At 52.8% G+C, this 12,707-nt stretch overlaps 1 protein-coding gene across 1 annotated transcript in view; it reads left to right on the plus strand.

Annotated features, from left to right (window-relative positions):
* The window catches only part of TMEM163 (transmembrane protein 163), a 274,865-nt gene extending 264,148 nt beyond the window's left edge, over positions 1-10,717 (plus strand). Inside the window, exons 8-10 of the mRNA XM_017888400.1 lie at positions 282-393; positions 8,284-8,425; positions 9,704-10,717. Coding sequence (XP_017743889.1) covers positions 282-393; positions 8,284-8,425; positions 9,704-9,764 — 315 coding nt within the window. The 3' untranslated portion in view covers positions 9,765-10,717. The remainder of the gene's footprint in view (positions 1-281; positions 394-8,283; positions 8,426-9,703) is intronic.
* The last annotated feature ends 1,990 nt before the right edge of the window (positions 10,718-12,707 follow it).

The following is a 12,707-nucleotide window of genomic DNA, read 5'->3' on the forward strand; positions in this document are numbered from 1 at the left end:
TTTTAGCAGAATAGTGGGAAGGTGAATTTCCTACAGGAAAATAAATACATAATGGTTTTCTAAGTAAATATAAATTGGGATTATCTGTTTTTGAGCATCTTTTCCAATTCCTGGTGACACACAACTGAGATGTGAAAGCATGCAGTATACCCCCACCTGGTGGCAGCATACCTGACTGACTACTTGTACTTGGAACAAAGCTTATCTCTAAGGCAAGTGGGTTGGAGATGACCTGCTCCAGCAGGAGGTGAACTGTTGAAATCTGGAACTTTCTCTTGCAGGACGATTTCCTGTTCAGTGTCTCCATTTTAAGTGGGATTCTTTGCAGCATCCTGGCCGTGTTGAAGTTCATGCTGGGGAAGGTTCTGACCAGTAGAGCACTCATCACAGATGGTGAGTAAGGCTAGGATGCCTAATCCCTGGGGGCTGAGCTCACAGTGGAGGAAGATGCTGTTTGGGTCTCCTTTAGTTGCTTCCCTTGCTGGAGAACTCAATACTTTGGAATCCATTTCTCACTCTCCTACCCACCTCAAGCTGTTTAATGATTCTCAGAGCTCCCGTATCAGGGCAGATATCTTGTGCCCTGGAAATTTAATAAACTCTTCATAAATCACCTCCACTCTGACCTCCTAGCAGGGAGGCTCGGGGCTCCCCAGCCTCTTAATCATGAAGCACAAAGGGCTTCCTGGAGTCTCGGGTTTTATGTGCATTGCTCCCCATAAAAAGTAAATGCCTTTTCTGGATTCTATAAATGTTGCCTTTGTGAATTCTCCATGCTTGTTTTTCCTTCCAGCTAGTGGGACGCTCACCTGGGAGTTCAGGTAGCAGTTACCAGGTGCCTGCTCTGGGCAAATGACCTGTGTGTTCTCTGCTTAGAATCTCAACCAGCTAGAAAAGTCTGTGTGTGTCCCTGTGGGACAAGAGGAACTTCTTTTGTGACCTTTGGGATGACAGAGAGAGGGGTGTGTGAGTGCAAGAAAAGTACGTTTCAGGCCCCAGACTCGCTGATATCACTGATGTACAGACAAGAAACCTGATAAGCAGTGCCTCCTGGACATGTTCTTTTATTTATTCTTGGGCATGTGCGGAGCCCAGGGGTCAGGAGTAAAGTGGTAGGGGGTCAAAGGGCAAAAGTCTTGTGGGTTGGTGGGTGCACCTGCACAGAATAGAGCAGAAATATGTGGATTCTTTTTTTAAAAGTTTATATATGTGTGTCTGTATATGTATATATGTACACACAAACATGAAAATGTTTTACATGTTATACACGTTTGTGTGTGTGTGTGTGTGTGTGTATTTTTTTTTAAGATGGGGACTCACCATATTGTTTCCCAGGCTGGTCTAAAACTGCTGAGCTCAGGCAGTCCTCCCACCTCAGCCTCCCAAAGTGCTGGGATTACAGGTGTGAGCCACTGCGCCCGGCTGGATTATTTTTGTAAGAAACACTTCCTTGTCCCAAACTCTCAAGGCTCTTTTGTGTGTGAAGTGTGGAGTGCAGACGTGCATGGTGACAGTGACAGCTATGGGGCCCTTCTCACCCGCAGGAGGGAGCATGGTGACATGGCGTGGGCTCCTTGTCTTAGCCAGTGTTGAGGATCTGCTGGGTGCAGAGCTGGACTTTGCACAGTGGGCAGGGGTACAGGAAGCCAAAGTGATGTTTCCTCCCTGGGACGGAGCTCTGGCCCAGGAATCCATCCACAGAGGTGGCAGGACTGTTGGCAGGTGGCGGGACTGTTGGCAGATGTGTTGGCAGGTCTGGGGGATGAGGGTGGGGGTGTGGCCTGGTTGTCCTTGTTGGGGAGCCAGGAGTCCCTGTGCCCACCGCCTGCCCCCACTCCGCCTCCTGAGTCTGCAACATGGTCTCTTGGGAAGGCAAGAGGAGGCCCCCAGCTTTTCACCCATGGTTACCCTCAGAAGAGCATTACCCGTGTGCATGGATGTGCATGGGGTTCCTTTGAACAGGCCTGAAGATGTTGGGGGTTACAGGACCTGACATCCTGACTGCAAAATCCCAGACCCCCGACGCTCATCAGTTGACCACTACCAGGCTGGCAGCACTGAAATTTCTTGGGCTGTTTGTTGAAAACAAAGATTCCTGGGCCCACCCCAAAGATTCTGATTCCAGGTGGTTGAGTTGGGGCCCAGGAGCTGGTGTTTTATGCCAGCGCCCCCGTCTATGTGGCGCACACCAAGGTTTGGTGCTGCCCCTGTGCCCGCCCCAGGGGCCAAGTACAGCATCTTTCCAGGGAAGGCGGCCCCTGCTGTGTCCAGCACTCCTGCATGCCATGTGACCCGCAGCTCAGAGTCCTTCCTTAAGTCGCCCTGCCCAGCAGGACCTGCTGTTGGTTTCTGCCCTTGTGAGATGCTGCCTTGCTCCTTGGGCTGAGGAAGCCTTTAGTCCATATGAAACCAAAGCTATTCAGACGGTAAAAGTGGTTTAAAATGGCGAGAGGATTGACTACCTTGACTGCCTGGGTTGAGACTGCCTCTTTCCTGTTCACCTTTAAGCAGCGCTAAGGCCCCTCATGCGCAGCAGGCAGACAGGACCCCTTCCCCAAGCTCCAGATGAAGCCCTAGGTTGCCGCTTCCTGCCAGGCTGGGGGAAGGCAGGATCCTGCTGCCATCAGGTCCCGGGTTTGATGCTGTTGGAGCGTGAAGCTGCAGTAACACCGGATCAGCGGGGGTTCACACTCTGCTAGGTGCTGCGCTGGCTGGGGACGCCAGCTCCGGAGCAAGCCTCCCTTTCCAGTTTCTGCCTTATTGCTGTGAGGCATCCTGCCCTGATCCCCAAAACGTGGTTGCAACTCAGCCAAGCAACCCCTCTGCTATAAATAGACAGGTCTTTCTAGCACAGCCGGATCTAAAGAACTTGCAGTTCAGCCTCCTGAGAATGACACAGCATACTGAGGCCACAGCCTGGGCTTCTGGGGTCTCTGTCACCCACTGAGACATCGTAGAATTATAGGTAGCTTGCATCAAGTTGACCCGAATATGTTGTCCTGCAAGACCTGGGTTCATCTGCATGGCCTTCCCTGTCTGGAGCAGACCTGGGATTTGGGGTAGGGAGTTCACCCCCTGGGATTTTTGCAGTCTGCTGCTTTGTGGTCTGCAGCATCAAATGCCGTCCTTGGCCATGGAGCCCTTCTTTCCTTAGGGACGAGTGTAGCCGGGACACCGGGTGGGTTCTGTGTGAGAGCCGAGGGATGAGTGGGCCCCAGCCAGGGGTTTGGGTTGGGACCTCCAGCTGCCTTAGAGGTCCGTTTACAAGGCTCTGAGGGCCACTCTGGCCCAGCCCTGTAGGGATGCAGAGTGGAGGCCTGGCTGGCCTCGGCTTCCCTCAGCCACGTATGCTGCCCACCTTCCCTTCAGTGCCTCCTTACCTAGAACAGGAGGGAAGGGCAGGAAGCCCTAGGGTAGGCAGTGTGGGTTTGAACAGCTTTCTGGGCTCCCGGTGGTGAGTCCACAGCAGGCAGCTCCTCGGCCGGCTCCCAGGCAGGCTGTGAAGCCCCTCTGGCTGGCACATCTGTGGGATCTTGATCCACCTCACTGAGGTTGGGGTGCAGGCAGCCTCACTCACCGGACACCTGGCTGTGGAGCCAGCAGTCAGAGCCCCAGCAGGAGTCCCTGAACCCGCCCTGCCCATGACCCACGGGGCTTGGCCCCCTCCTTGGAACACTGGCTCTGTGACTTGGTTGGTGCTGTTTCCTAACATTGTAGATACTCCAGATACACGATCTCGGTCTAGGCTTCACTGTTCTGGCTTCCACCATGTTATATGGTATTCAGAGGAGAACAACAGTAAGGCTGCTTTTCTAATGAACAACTTCTGACTTTGATTTCGCGCACACGAATCCTTCACACCCATAAGCAGTATTTCCATCATACTTGTGAACCAGGGAGGAGGTCGTTACAAGGAAAAGTGGGGGGTTTGGGTGAAAACTATCTCACAATCAGGCGAAGAGTGGAGAAGAGCCGTCCTCCAGGCAGAGGGAGTCCGAGTGAGGAAGGGGCATGGGGGGGTCCCTTCCTCACTCAGAAATGGGGGACAGAGCATGGCGGGGCTTGAGGTCTAGGGTGGGATGTGGGATATTTTGTCAAGTGTTGAAACAGGTAGGGCGACATGAGTGCTATTTTCTGCGGAGCCCGCTGGTCATCGGTGGTGGGGAGCAGAGTGGAGGGAGCTGGGAGCTGAGCAGGGGGAGGCCTGGGGAGAGGAAGGGATGGCAGGCTCAGATGGGGTGAGGGAGAGGGTTTGGGAAGTGGTGGGGTAGGTATAGAATGAGCAGCATGGGAATGAATCGGCTGTGTGGGTTTGATGAGTGCAGAGGCAGTGCCCCTCCCCTGAGCCTGTTCCCAGGAGGCCCTGTGCTCTGTGGCCCTGCCATCCCCTGCTAGGTGGGTGTGTTGCTGGCAAAACATGGCAGGAGTAATTGTAGCCTCCTGCTAATTGTACTGTGTGGGATCTGGGCTTCTTCCATTCGTTGATTAGCAGAACTAGGGAGCGATCTGTATTTATCTTCTCTCTGTTCTTTCCTCACTTTTGAAGGTGGGTGGGCAGGATGGGGTCAGGGAGCCATGGCTGTCATGAACCTTGGGGGTTCCCTGTGGCTGCCAGCCAAGCTGTGGCACAGCCAAGCATCCCCTCTGTGGGAGAGGGCGGCCTCCCCTGTCACCTGGCGGCGACTGGGTTCCGAGCTGGAGCCAGGCTGAAGTGGGCCAGGCTGATGCTGCCGGCTCCCTTTGTCAATGGGGTGTCCTTATAGCTGGGAGGCAGATCTTTGGGGAAAGGGACAGCAGGGTGTGGTTGATGGAGAACCTGTGCGGTGCAGTGAATCTGGTCTCATATGGTTTGTGGCTTTGGACGTTGTCATTTATGGGTTTGTTGCTATTGGGACTGGGCTGAAATCACATAGGGTAATGTGATTTCATACAACAAACACATACTACAAATCAGACAGAGGAAGAGCATGAGAGGGCACCGGGGGAGCGCTCTGGACGTGGGGTACAGCTTCAGTCCTGTGGGAACAGCTGGGGCGAATCTGGAAGCCCCGCTGAAACAGGGGCCTGCTCTCTTCTCCTGCTCCACATCCAGTTCTCAAATACCTCATCTATGACAATCTTTCAAGCACACAAGAAACTTTTAAATTAGAATATTCTGTGTACAAGGAATGTGTTTAACTACACAGATCCTGATCCAGTTGGCAAAGCCAGACTGGTGGAGCTCTAATCAGGATGGCCTTAGCCATCATTTTATGCCATTGTATGCTCCTAAACTGATAACAGCATTTCTTCGTTAGAGCGGATCTGTGGTTGCAACTGTGGGGACAGGGCCAAGTCTGTGGGGCTGGCACTGCAGAGGGGAGTGTCGGCAGGGCCTGCCTACTGCGCTGGTGGGGGCTGGGGGCTCAGAGCTCTTCATGTGGAATGACAGACTGGGAAGGTCCTGACATTTGGAGCAAAGTGGCGGGTGGCCATGGACTCGGTCCCTATTCTCTGTGTGCTTGATCCAGCATCCTCAGGCAGACTCTCAAGAAATGAAGCTGAAATGAGTCAGGCTCTGTCATCACAAAAGGTGAGCCAAGCCGGGCAGGGCAGAGTCTCCTCCTAGAAGATGCAGCGAACAGGTGACCCTGCCACCAGCCTCTCAGCTGTGCGGCATCAGGGAGCACCTGGCGGGCCTGTTGTCAGGAATGGCAAGCTGGGGCGGCCTTGGTGCTGGCTGGCAGAGCGGGTGACTTGGTGGAGCTGAGTGGACATCTAGTGGCTGTCTGGGGAACCTCACGCTTTTGCCTCTGAGCAGCGCCTGGCTTGGGCTTCCTTCTCCTGGGGTGACTGTCTGAGGAAGCCAGGCAGGGGTGGCGCTCAGGCTGGGCCCTTGCCTGCCTGCCTACTTCCTCCTTCGTGTGGTCACTTGTTCATGCAGCGGTCATTTGCACCCCGATGAATGCTGGGCCCTGTCCTGGGACTTTAAATACTGCAAGGAGAGACCAAGTTCCTGTCCTTAAGCCTAGGTTTCCAGTGAGAGGAGTGGGGCGGTTAAAATGGCAAAGCTAGCCTGTTAGCTGGAGGCAGAAGGGAGTGGTGGGTGGAGAGGAGGAAGTTTAGGGGCTGGGGGCTGAGGACAGGGCTGGGAGGGAGGCCCTGGGCGACGGTGACAAGCCCTGTGGCCCTGAGGGGTAGGCAGGGTGGCTGTCGCAGGGTTGTGTGGCTGGATGTGAGGGGTCTGGTGCGATTTGAGCCTGTGATGGGGGCTTTCCTGCAGAAGAGTCTGGCTGCTGCTCACTGACAGAGGGTCCCTCTGGCTGTGATGGGGTCCAGGGAGGACCACAGGTGGCTGGGGCAGAGCAGGGATCAGCGGGGAGAGTGAGAATGAGTTGGGGGAGTAACATCTGGTGAGGGGCAGGTTGGTGGTGTAAGGGAAGACGGGCTCCTAGAATCTCGGCCTCTGGAGCTGGTGGCCCCATCTATGGAGCATGCGGCAGAGGGCGAGGCGGCGCTCAGGGCTCTGTTGTGGCTGTAGTCAGTCTGAGATGCTTCCGTGAGGAGCCTGTGCCTGAGGGCAAAGGTCAGGACAAAAGCTGGGAATTGCGGGGAGCAGGGCTTATGGATTGGCAGAGGGCCAGCTCAGAGGACAGAGCCTGGGACACTCGGGGACGCAGGGGAGGACCCAGCAAAGGGGACAGGAAGAGCCCTAGGGGGGTGTGAGGCTGGGGATGTGACCCCCACTGAGAAAGGGGCCTGTCACCACTGCAGGTAGCAGGATGAGGATGACTTTGACTTCGGGAAGGGCTGGGGGAGGAGGGAATCTGGGCAGAGGTGTGAGTGTGGAGGCAGCGGGCAGACTCTTCTGCGGGTTTTGTGAAGGCCAGTAGGAGATGGGGGAGGCGTGGGGTCCAAGAAGAGTTCAATGGGGATAGGAAGGTGGGTTAATTCCAGTAGAAACGATCCGATCCAATCTGGGAAGGAGGAAGGGAGGAGCATCGCAAGAACCAAGCCCTTTGAGGTGGGCAAGGGAGCAGGGCACTGTAGGAACAGTTACAGGTGGGTGGTGGATGTGGTGTGGGGAATATGAGGTATCTTTGACCAAATCTAGGTGTCCTGAGCACGGGGGAGAGAAGGGCATACTGCCAAGTGCATCGCAGGGCACAGGCCAGTCCCTGGGGTGCCCTTGCAGGCCCGCGGTTCATCTTCCATTCCTGTGAGCGGCCATTGCATCTCCACCTTGGATCCTGAGCAGATTTGCTCAGGTCACCCCTGCCCGGCAATCCTCCTCTGCCCCGGGGGAAGCCCAGCCTGGCGTGGAATGTTACGGGTCCGCACAAACCTACTGGCAGGGCCTCCTTGGGCAGCGTGGACCTGGAGCTGCTTTTGGGGCCACCAGTGTGTTGGGGCAGGGGAGGAGCTGGTGTCCTTCGCGAGGAGACCCTAGAAGCTACCCTAAGCCACTCCCTTCCTGTGTGGCCTTTGACAGCTCTGGTAAAGCAGAAGTATCACATGTAGGCTGGAGGCCCCAGTGGGCTGCTGTGTGCAAAGAGATGGCAGTCGCTATCTAGTAGCTCCAGTTCTGTTTTTATGGCCATTTCTCCAACCATGTAGCCAATATTTTGCAAAAAACTTAGCGTAATAGACTTTGCATTTCTCTTCTGGAGGGAAAGGAGAAAACCTCAGGTGACTTACAGGAGACTCGGGAGGGAAAGGATGCAGGTTCGGGTAGATCCCAGCCCTTCTCAATCCTAATCACCCCCATCAATACGTTTAACCTCATTCTTAAGTTTTCTCATCGGAAAACAGGGATGATGATGATAATGTGACGTCACACGATTGAGAAGGTTGATAGGTAACTGCACATCCTGAACGCCCAGCTCGGACTCTGGCCCAGCAGACACTCAGATATGAGTCCCCAAGTATTTGAATGTCTACTGTGAGCCTGGAACTGTCCTGGGGACTGTGGACTCAACAGAAAACCACACCCCTGCCTCTAGGAGGTTTGCGTTCTAGCGGGCACGGGCGAGACCAGCTGTAAACCACACACGGCATCAGTGCCCGGAAGAGAAATAAAGCAGGTACAGGATGATGGTGGGGGTGACGGCTCTATTCTGGGAGGTATCTAGTGACATTTGAGCAGAGACTTGATGGGCCCAGGTGGTGGCTATCACTCGTGAGAGCTTTGGGCACCGTTCCTTCCAGCACATGCTCCAGTTATGTGGAGGCAGGACTGGCATTTGGGTAATTTTCTTGGATTGCTTGGCACTGCCATCTAGCCTCTCTCTGCTTCCTTTGCAGGGTTTAACTCCCTTGTGGGGAGCGTGATGGGCTTCTCCATTCTTCTGAGTGCCGAAGTGTTCAAGCATGACTCGGCGGTCTGGTACCTGGACGGCAGCATAGGCGTTCTGATCGGCCTCACCATATTTGCCTATGGGGTCAAGTAGGTTCTTGTGCTTTCCTCTTGGCTTTCCTGGCAGCTAGGAGTGCCCCTTCTCCACCACCTTCCCCAGTCAGGAAATGACAGAAGGCTTCTGAAGTTCACATTTTATACCTGTGCCCCTCCTGAGCCTGACCAGTGTCAGGTGACTGGAAAAGCACCCAGCAGGGGTCAGATATCCTTGGGGCTGACACGGAAGTGAGGCAAGGACAAGAGATATCAGGCCTTTAAGCCACAAAGGCACCCCTTGACTTCCGTCTGATACCTTTAGGACTCTGTGTGGTCCTGACATCTGTGCTCCTTCCTCTCTGTCTTCGCGGTGCCCCAGGGAAGCACCTCTGTGTGGCTTCCTCACAAGCGGAGCCCCTCCTGCCACGAGTGGGGGATGTGACAGCGTGCTGGCCAGACGCTGCTTCCCTAGCCTTAGAGAACTTCCTGCAAAAGGGGACTAGGCAGTGCAGAAAGGCCCTGCTGGCATCGCCGACACGGGCTTCAGCACCCAAGCTGGAGCCAGCCTTTCAGAGAACCGTTTCTGAAGGGTGCTGTGCTTTTAAATGTTAAAATGCTTCCATCGCTCCAGGAAAGGTCAGATGGCTATCATCAAAAAGAGGGACAACTGCCAGCGTCGGTGAGGACGTGGCAGAAGTGGAACCCTCCTCCATGGCTGTGGGAACTTGGAGTTAACCGTTTGGACCATGGACCATGGTGCTGCTAGAACTTGGAGTTAACCGTTTGCCCCAGCACTTCCAGTCCTTGGTTACACTGCAGGAGGATGGGAACAAACCTCCACACTGAAAGTTGTCCAGGAAATTCACAGCAGAGTTATTCACAATAGGCAAAATGCAGAAACAACCCACTTGTCCATTAACAGATGAATGGATAAATGTGGTAGATCTATGCAGCAGACTCTCATTCAGCCCCCAAGGAATGAAGCGCTGTTATACTCGCTCCAACATAGATGAACCTCAAATGTTATGAAGGAAGTCACAAAAGGTCACATGTTGTGTGATTTTGTTTATATAAAGTATCAATAGGCAAATCCATAGAGGCTGGAAGGAGGGTACGGCTCGTCAGGCGTGGGGAGGAGGGGAGTGAATGGTACAGGTGGCATGGGGTTTCTGAGATAACACAAATTGATGAATATACCAAAAACCACCCAGTCACATAGGGTGAATTTTATGGTATGTGAGTTATCTCAGAACAAAGAAAATGAAAATATGCTTCCCCAAGCTCTCCAGCCCCATGCCATGGAAGTGACCTTGTCTGTCTTCATCTCTGCAGACTCCTCATCGACATGGTGCCGAGGGTGAGGCAGACACGTCACTACGAGATGTTTGAGTGAAGGGGGCCAGCGTCCGCATGAGACCATCGAGATGAGAAGTTTCCACATAGGCAAAGGGTGCCAATATTTAACTGAACATCTGGTTTCTTTTTGGAAGTTTTCTTTCACATGGTTTGTCATTACAAGACAAGGTCTGCCCAGCCAGGTGGATCTACCTTGCCCCCATCACCTGCCGCCCCCATCAAACATGTTAGGACAATACCCATAGGGGGGACCTGCTTCCCCGTCTCCAGCTGGGACTGGCGTTTTCAATTCTCTGGAGTATGATGGTTCTCACGGGTAGGATGAGATCTTTGGCAGAGAGGTCTCCGGTGGTGCTCTGAGCCTGCACTGCATAGGACTGAGCAGACCCACCTCCTCCAGCTTGGGTGGCCCCGCCACTCCTGGTTCCAAGTATCTCCTCTCCTGGCAGGTCTTAAGGGAAGATTGTACCCCTCACCCTTTACATACCCAGAATCATCAGTATGTCACTTCCTAATTTCTATCAGTCAGTGTATCTCATTAGTTTCATACTGTTTTACTAATCTTAAATCTAAACAGATTTGCTCAAAAGGAGACCATTCTATTTTTTAAAGTACTTAGTGATATACGTATAAGCTTTGCATGGACGAATTAAATAAGCACATGACCCTTTCTTGTACATTCAGAACCTGAACATCCATGTGAAAACTGGATCCATTTTTGAGAGATGTGAAACAGTTTATTTGTAATAAATAATTAGAATCTATCTGTATATGCATATATCTATATGCTGTGTTAAGTGGTAATGGTACATTACAGTCTGTGGAGATGGTTCGCTCCCTCTGTAAGGAACAAGACGTTCTCAGCTGATGTCACGGTAGGTTTAGATTCTGTAGTGTTCCCCAACCTGCACCGTTCTGTACCTCTCACACCACTGCTTGCCCAGGCAGTAGTGGCTGACCAATAAAGACCTTTACCTGTTTTGTATGGCATGGGAAGGCAATCTTTGGGAGTTGTCACCATGCGGCACCAACACGTGGGGAGGTTTTCCACTGTGGCTGAAGGATGTGGGAGGGGGAGCTTGTGCCTAAGGGGGACTGAGCGTGGAGACCCTGATGGACTGTGGTGCAGGTCGCCCTCTCTGACCACTCAGGTAGGGGCCGCACACTCACCTGGCACCTGGAGCTGAGAGACAGCTGCGCCCAGGCCTTGTTCCAGCTTTGGGGTCCTGTCTGCCCTCCACGCTGGTGAAGAGAAGGGAGTTTGTTCTGTGAGGTCATGGAACCTTGGTCCAGTACCATGCTTTCAGGTGGCTTCTCCAGCAGTACTGAGGAATATGTCAGTGGATGTTAATATGTAACATGAACTAAAGCAAGTTTGGGAAGAAGTGTAGGATCCTGTAGGTTTCTCTTCCACTGGTTTTCTCGTGTCGTCTAAAATACATCATGGAAGCACAGGGAGGGGAAGCTACGCTGGTCGCGTTGCCTAAACGCAGGTACTTGGCTTTCCCTTGTGTTCTAACAAACACGCTATGTGAACTGCGTGGGGTCTGTTTTGGGCAGTAGCCAGGAAGCCCGCCAGCTTCAGAGGCCATGCAGATGAGGGCCAATGTCACCTGCAGACAAACTGTTGGGTGGGGCATAGACTAGACCTTCCCTGTCTCCAGGGCATCTGCCTAACCAACTGCTCATGGCTCACTGCTTCCTGGCTCAAAAGCTGCTCCTGAGAGGCAGAAATCGATCCCAGGTCCAATGGACGCTGGTGCTCAGCCCCTTATAGGGCCATTAGCTCATTCTTAAAGAAAGATTTTTCTCAAAATCTTAGCAGTTCACTTTCTAATTGACTTTCCTTCTAGGGGAAGGCAGCACAAGGAGAGTGCCCTAACATGCACAGCGGTGGATGTGAGATAAGGGAAAGAATACACAGTAGTAAAACCTTCCCCTTTCCACTCCTTACATACACATTCCTGTCTTCCTAGCAGCAGTTTCCACAGTGTGCTGCAAACCGTGAAAGGCAGCTGGGGGAAGCTGTGTGTTGGGAATGTGCCTAGACAGCAGCTCAGCTTTGTTCTGGAGGTGACCCTGCATGCACCCGCCCCCCAAAAATCACTTCCACCTGTCACACAAGAAAAGTTTATTGAAAAATAAAGTTCTCCCTAGTTTTCTCTACAACAGTGGAAAACAAAGCAGTGCTCTCTATGCCAGTACAGTACATTTGGACAGCGACACCTTGTTTGCAGAACCCTGCATTACTTAACCCCAGAAGTGAACGATAGAAAATGGCTGTAACCAGGATCTGTTTGAAGACACAGATGCAAATGGCCATTAGCTTAAAGACATCAAGGTTGTGACAGCAACTGCAGTGGAAGGGACGTCACCATCGCCTTTGGCATCAACTATTATGCTATTAAAACTTGGGTAGGACAGTGAGCAAAATGCTTCCCAAGTTTGCTCCCTCTCAGCTTTGGCAGACATGAAGCTGCTCTGAGGTTCCTGACCTACTGTCCTGAGAGGCATTTAGACCTCCAGCACCACAGATCCTTTGAGCACCACCCCTTCCCCGCCATCCTCCATCAACAGTGGCCCTGCCCACCACATAAGCACAGGGTTCTCCAGCTGTGGGGTCAGGGTGGCAGCGAGGGAGTATCTTAAGGCTCCACAAAATCTGGGCTAGAGAGACATGCTTTGCAGATGGGAAATTGCAATCACTGCATCCACAGGACGAGACTGCTGATTTGGCTGAAGAGAATCCAAAGGAATTTGAAAAAGACACCAAACTCCAGCAAATTCCAACCTGTAATCTATCCAGAGTTGTGCCAAGACAGGGCAGGAGATAAAACTTTCAATCCACTGGGGAAGTAAGAGGCCAAATCCTCTCCCAAAACAAAAAGCAAACCAATATTTAGGTGATTTGGGAAAACATCATTCAATCATGAGCAGCCTCTAGGAGCTGTTCTGGGAGGCCAAAATCCCTGCCCTATTG

The sequence above is a fragment of the Rhinopithecus bieti genome, unplaced genomic scaffold (assembly GCF_001698545.2).
Source record: "Rhinopithecus bieti isolate Rb0 unplaced genomic scaffold, ASM169854v2 scaffold_15296, whole genome shotgun sequence".
NCBI lineage: Eukaryota > Metazoa > Chordata > Mammalia > Primates > Cercopithecidae > Rhinopithecus > Rhinopithecus bieti.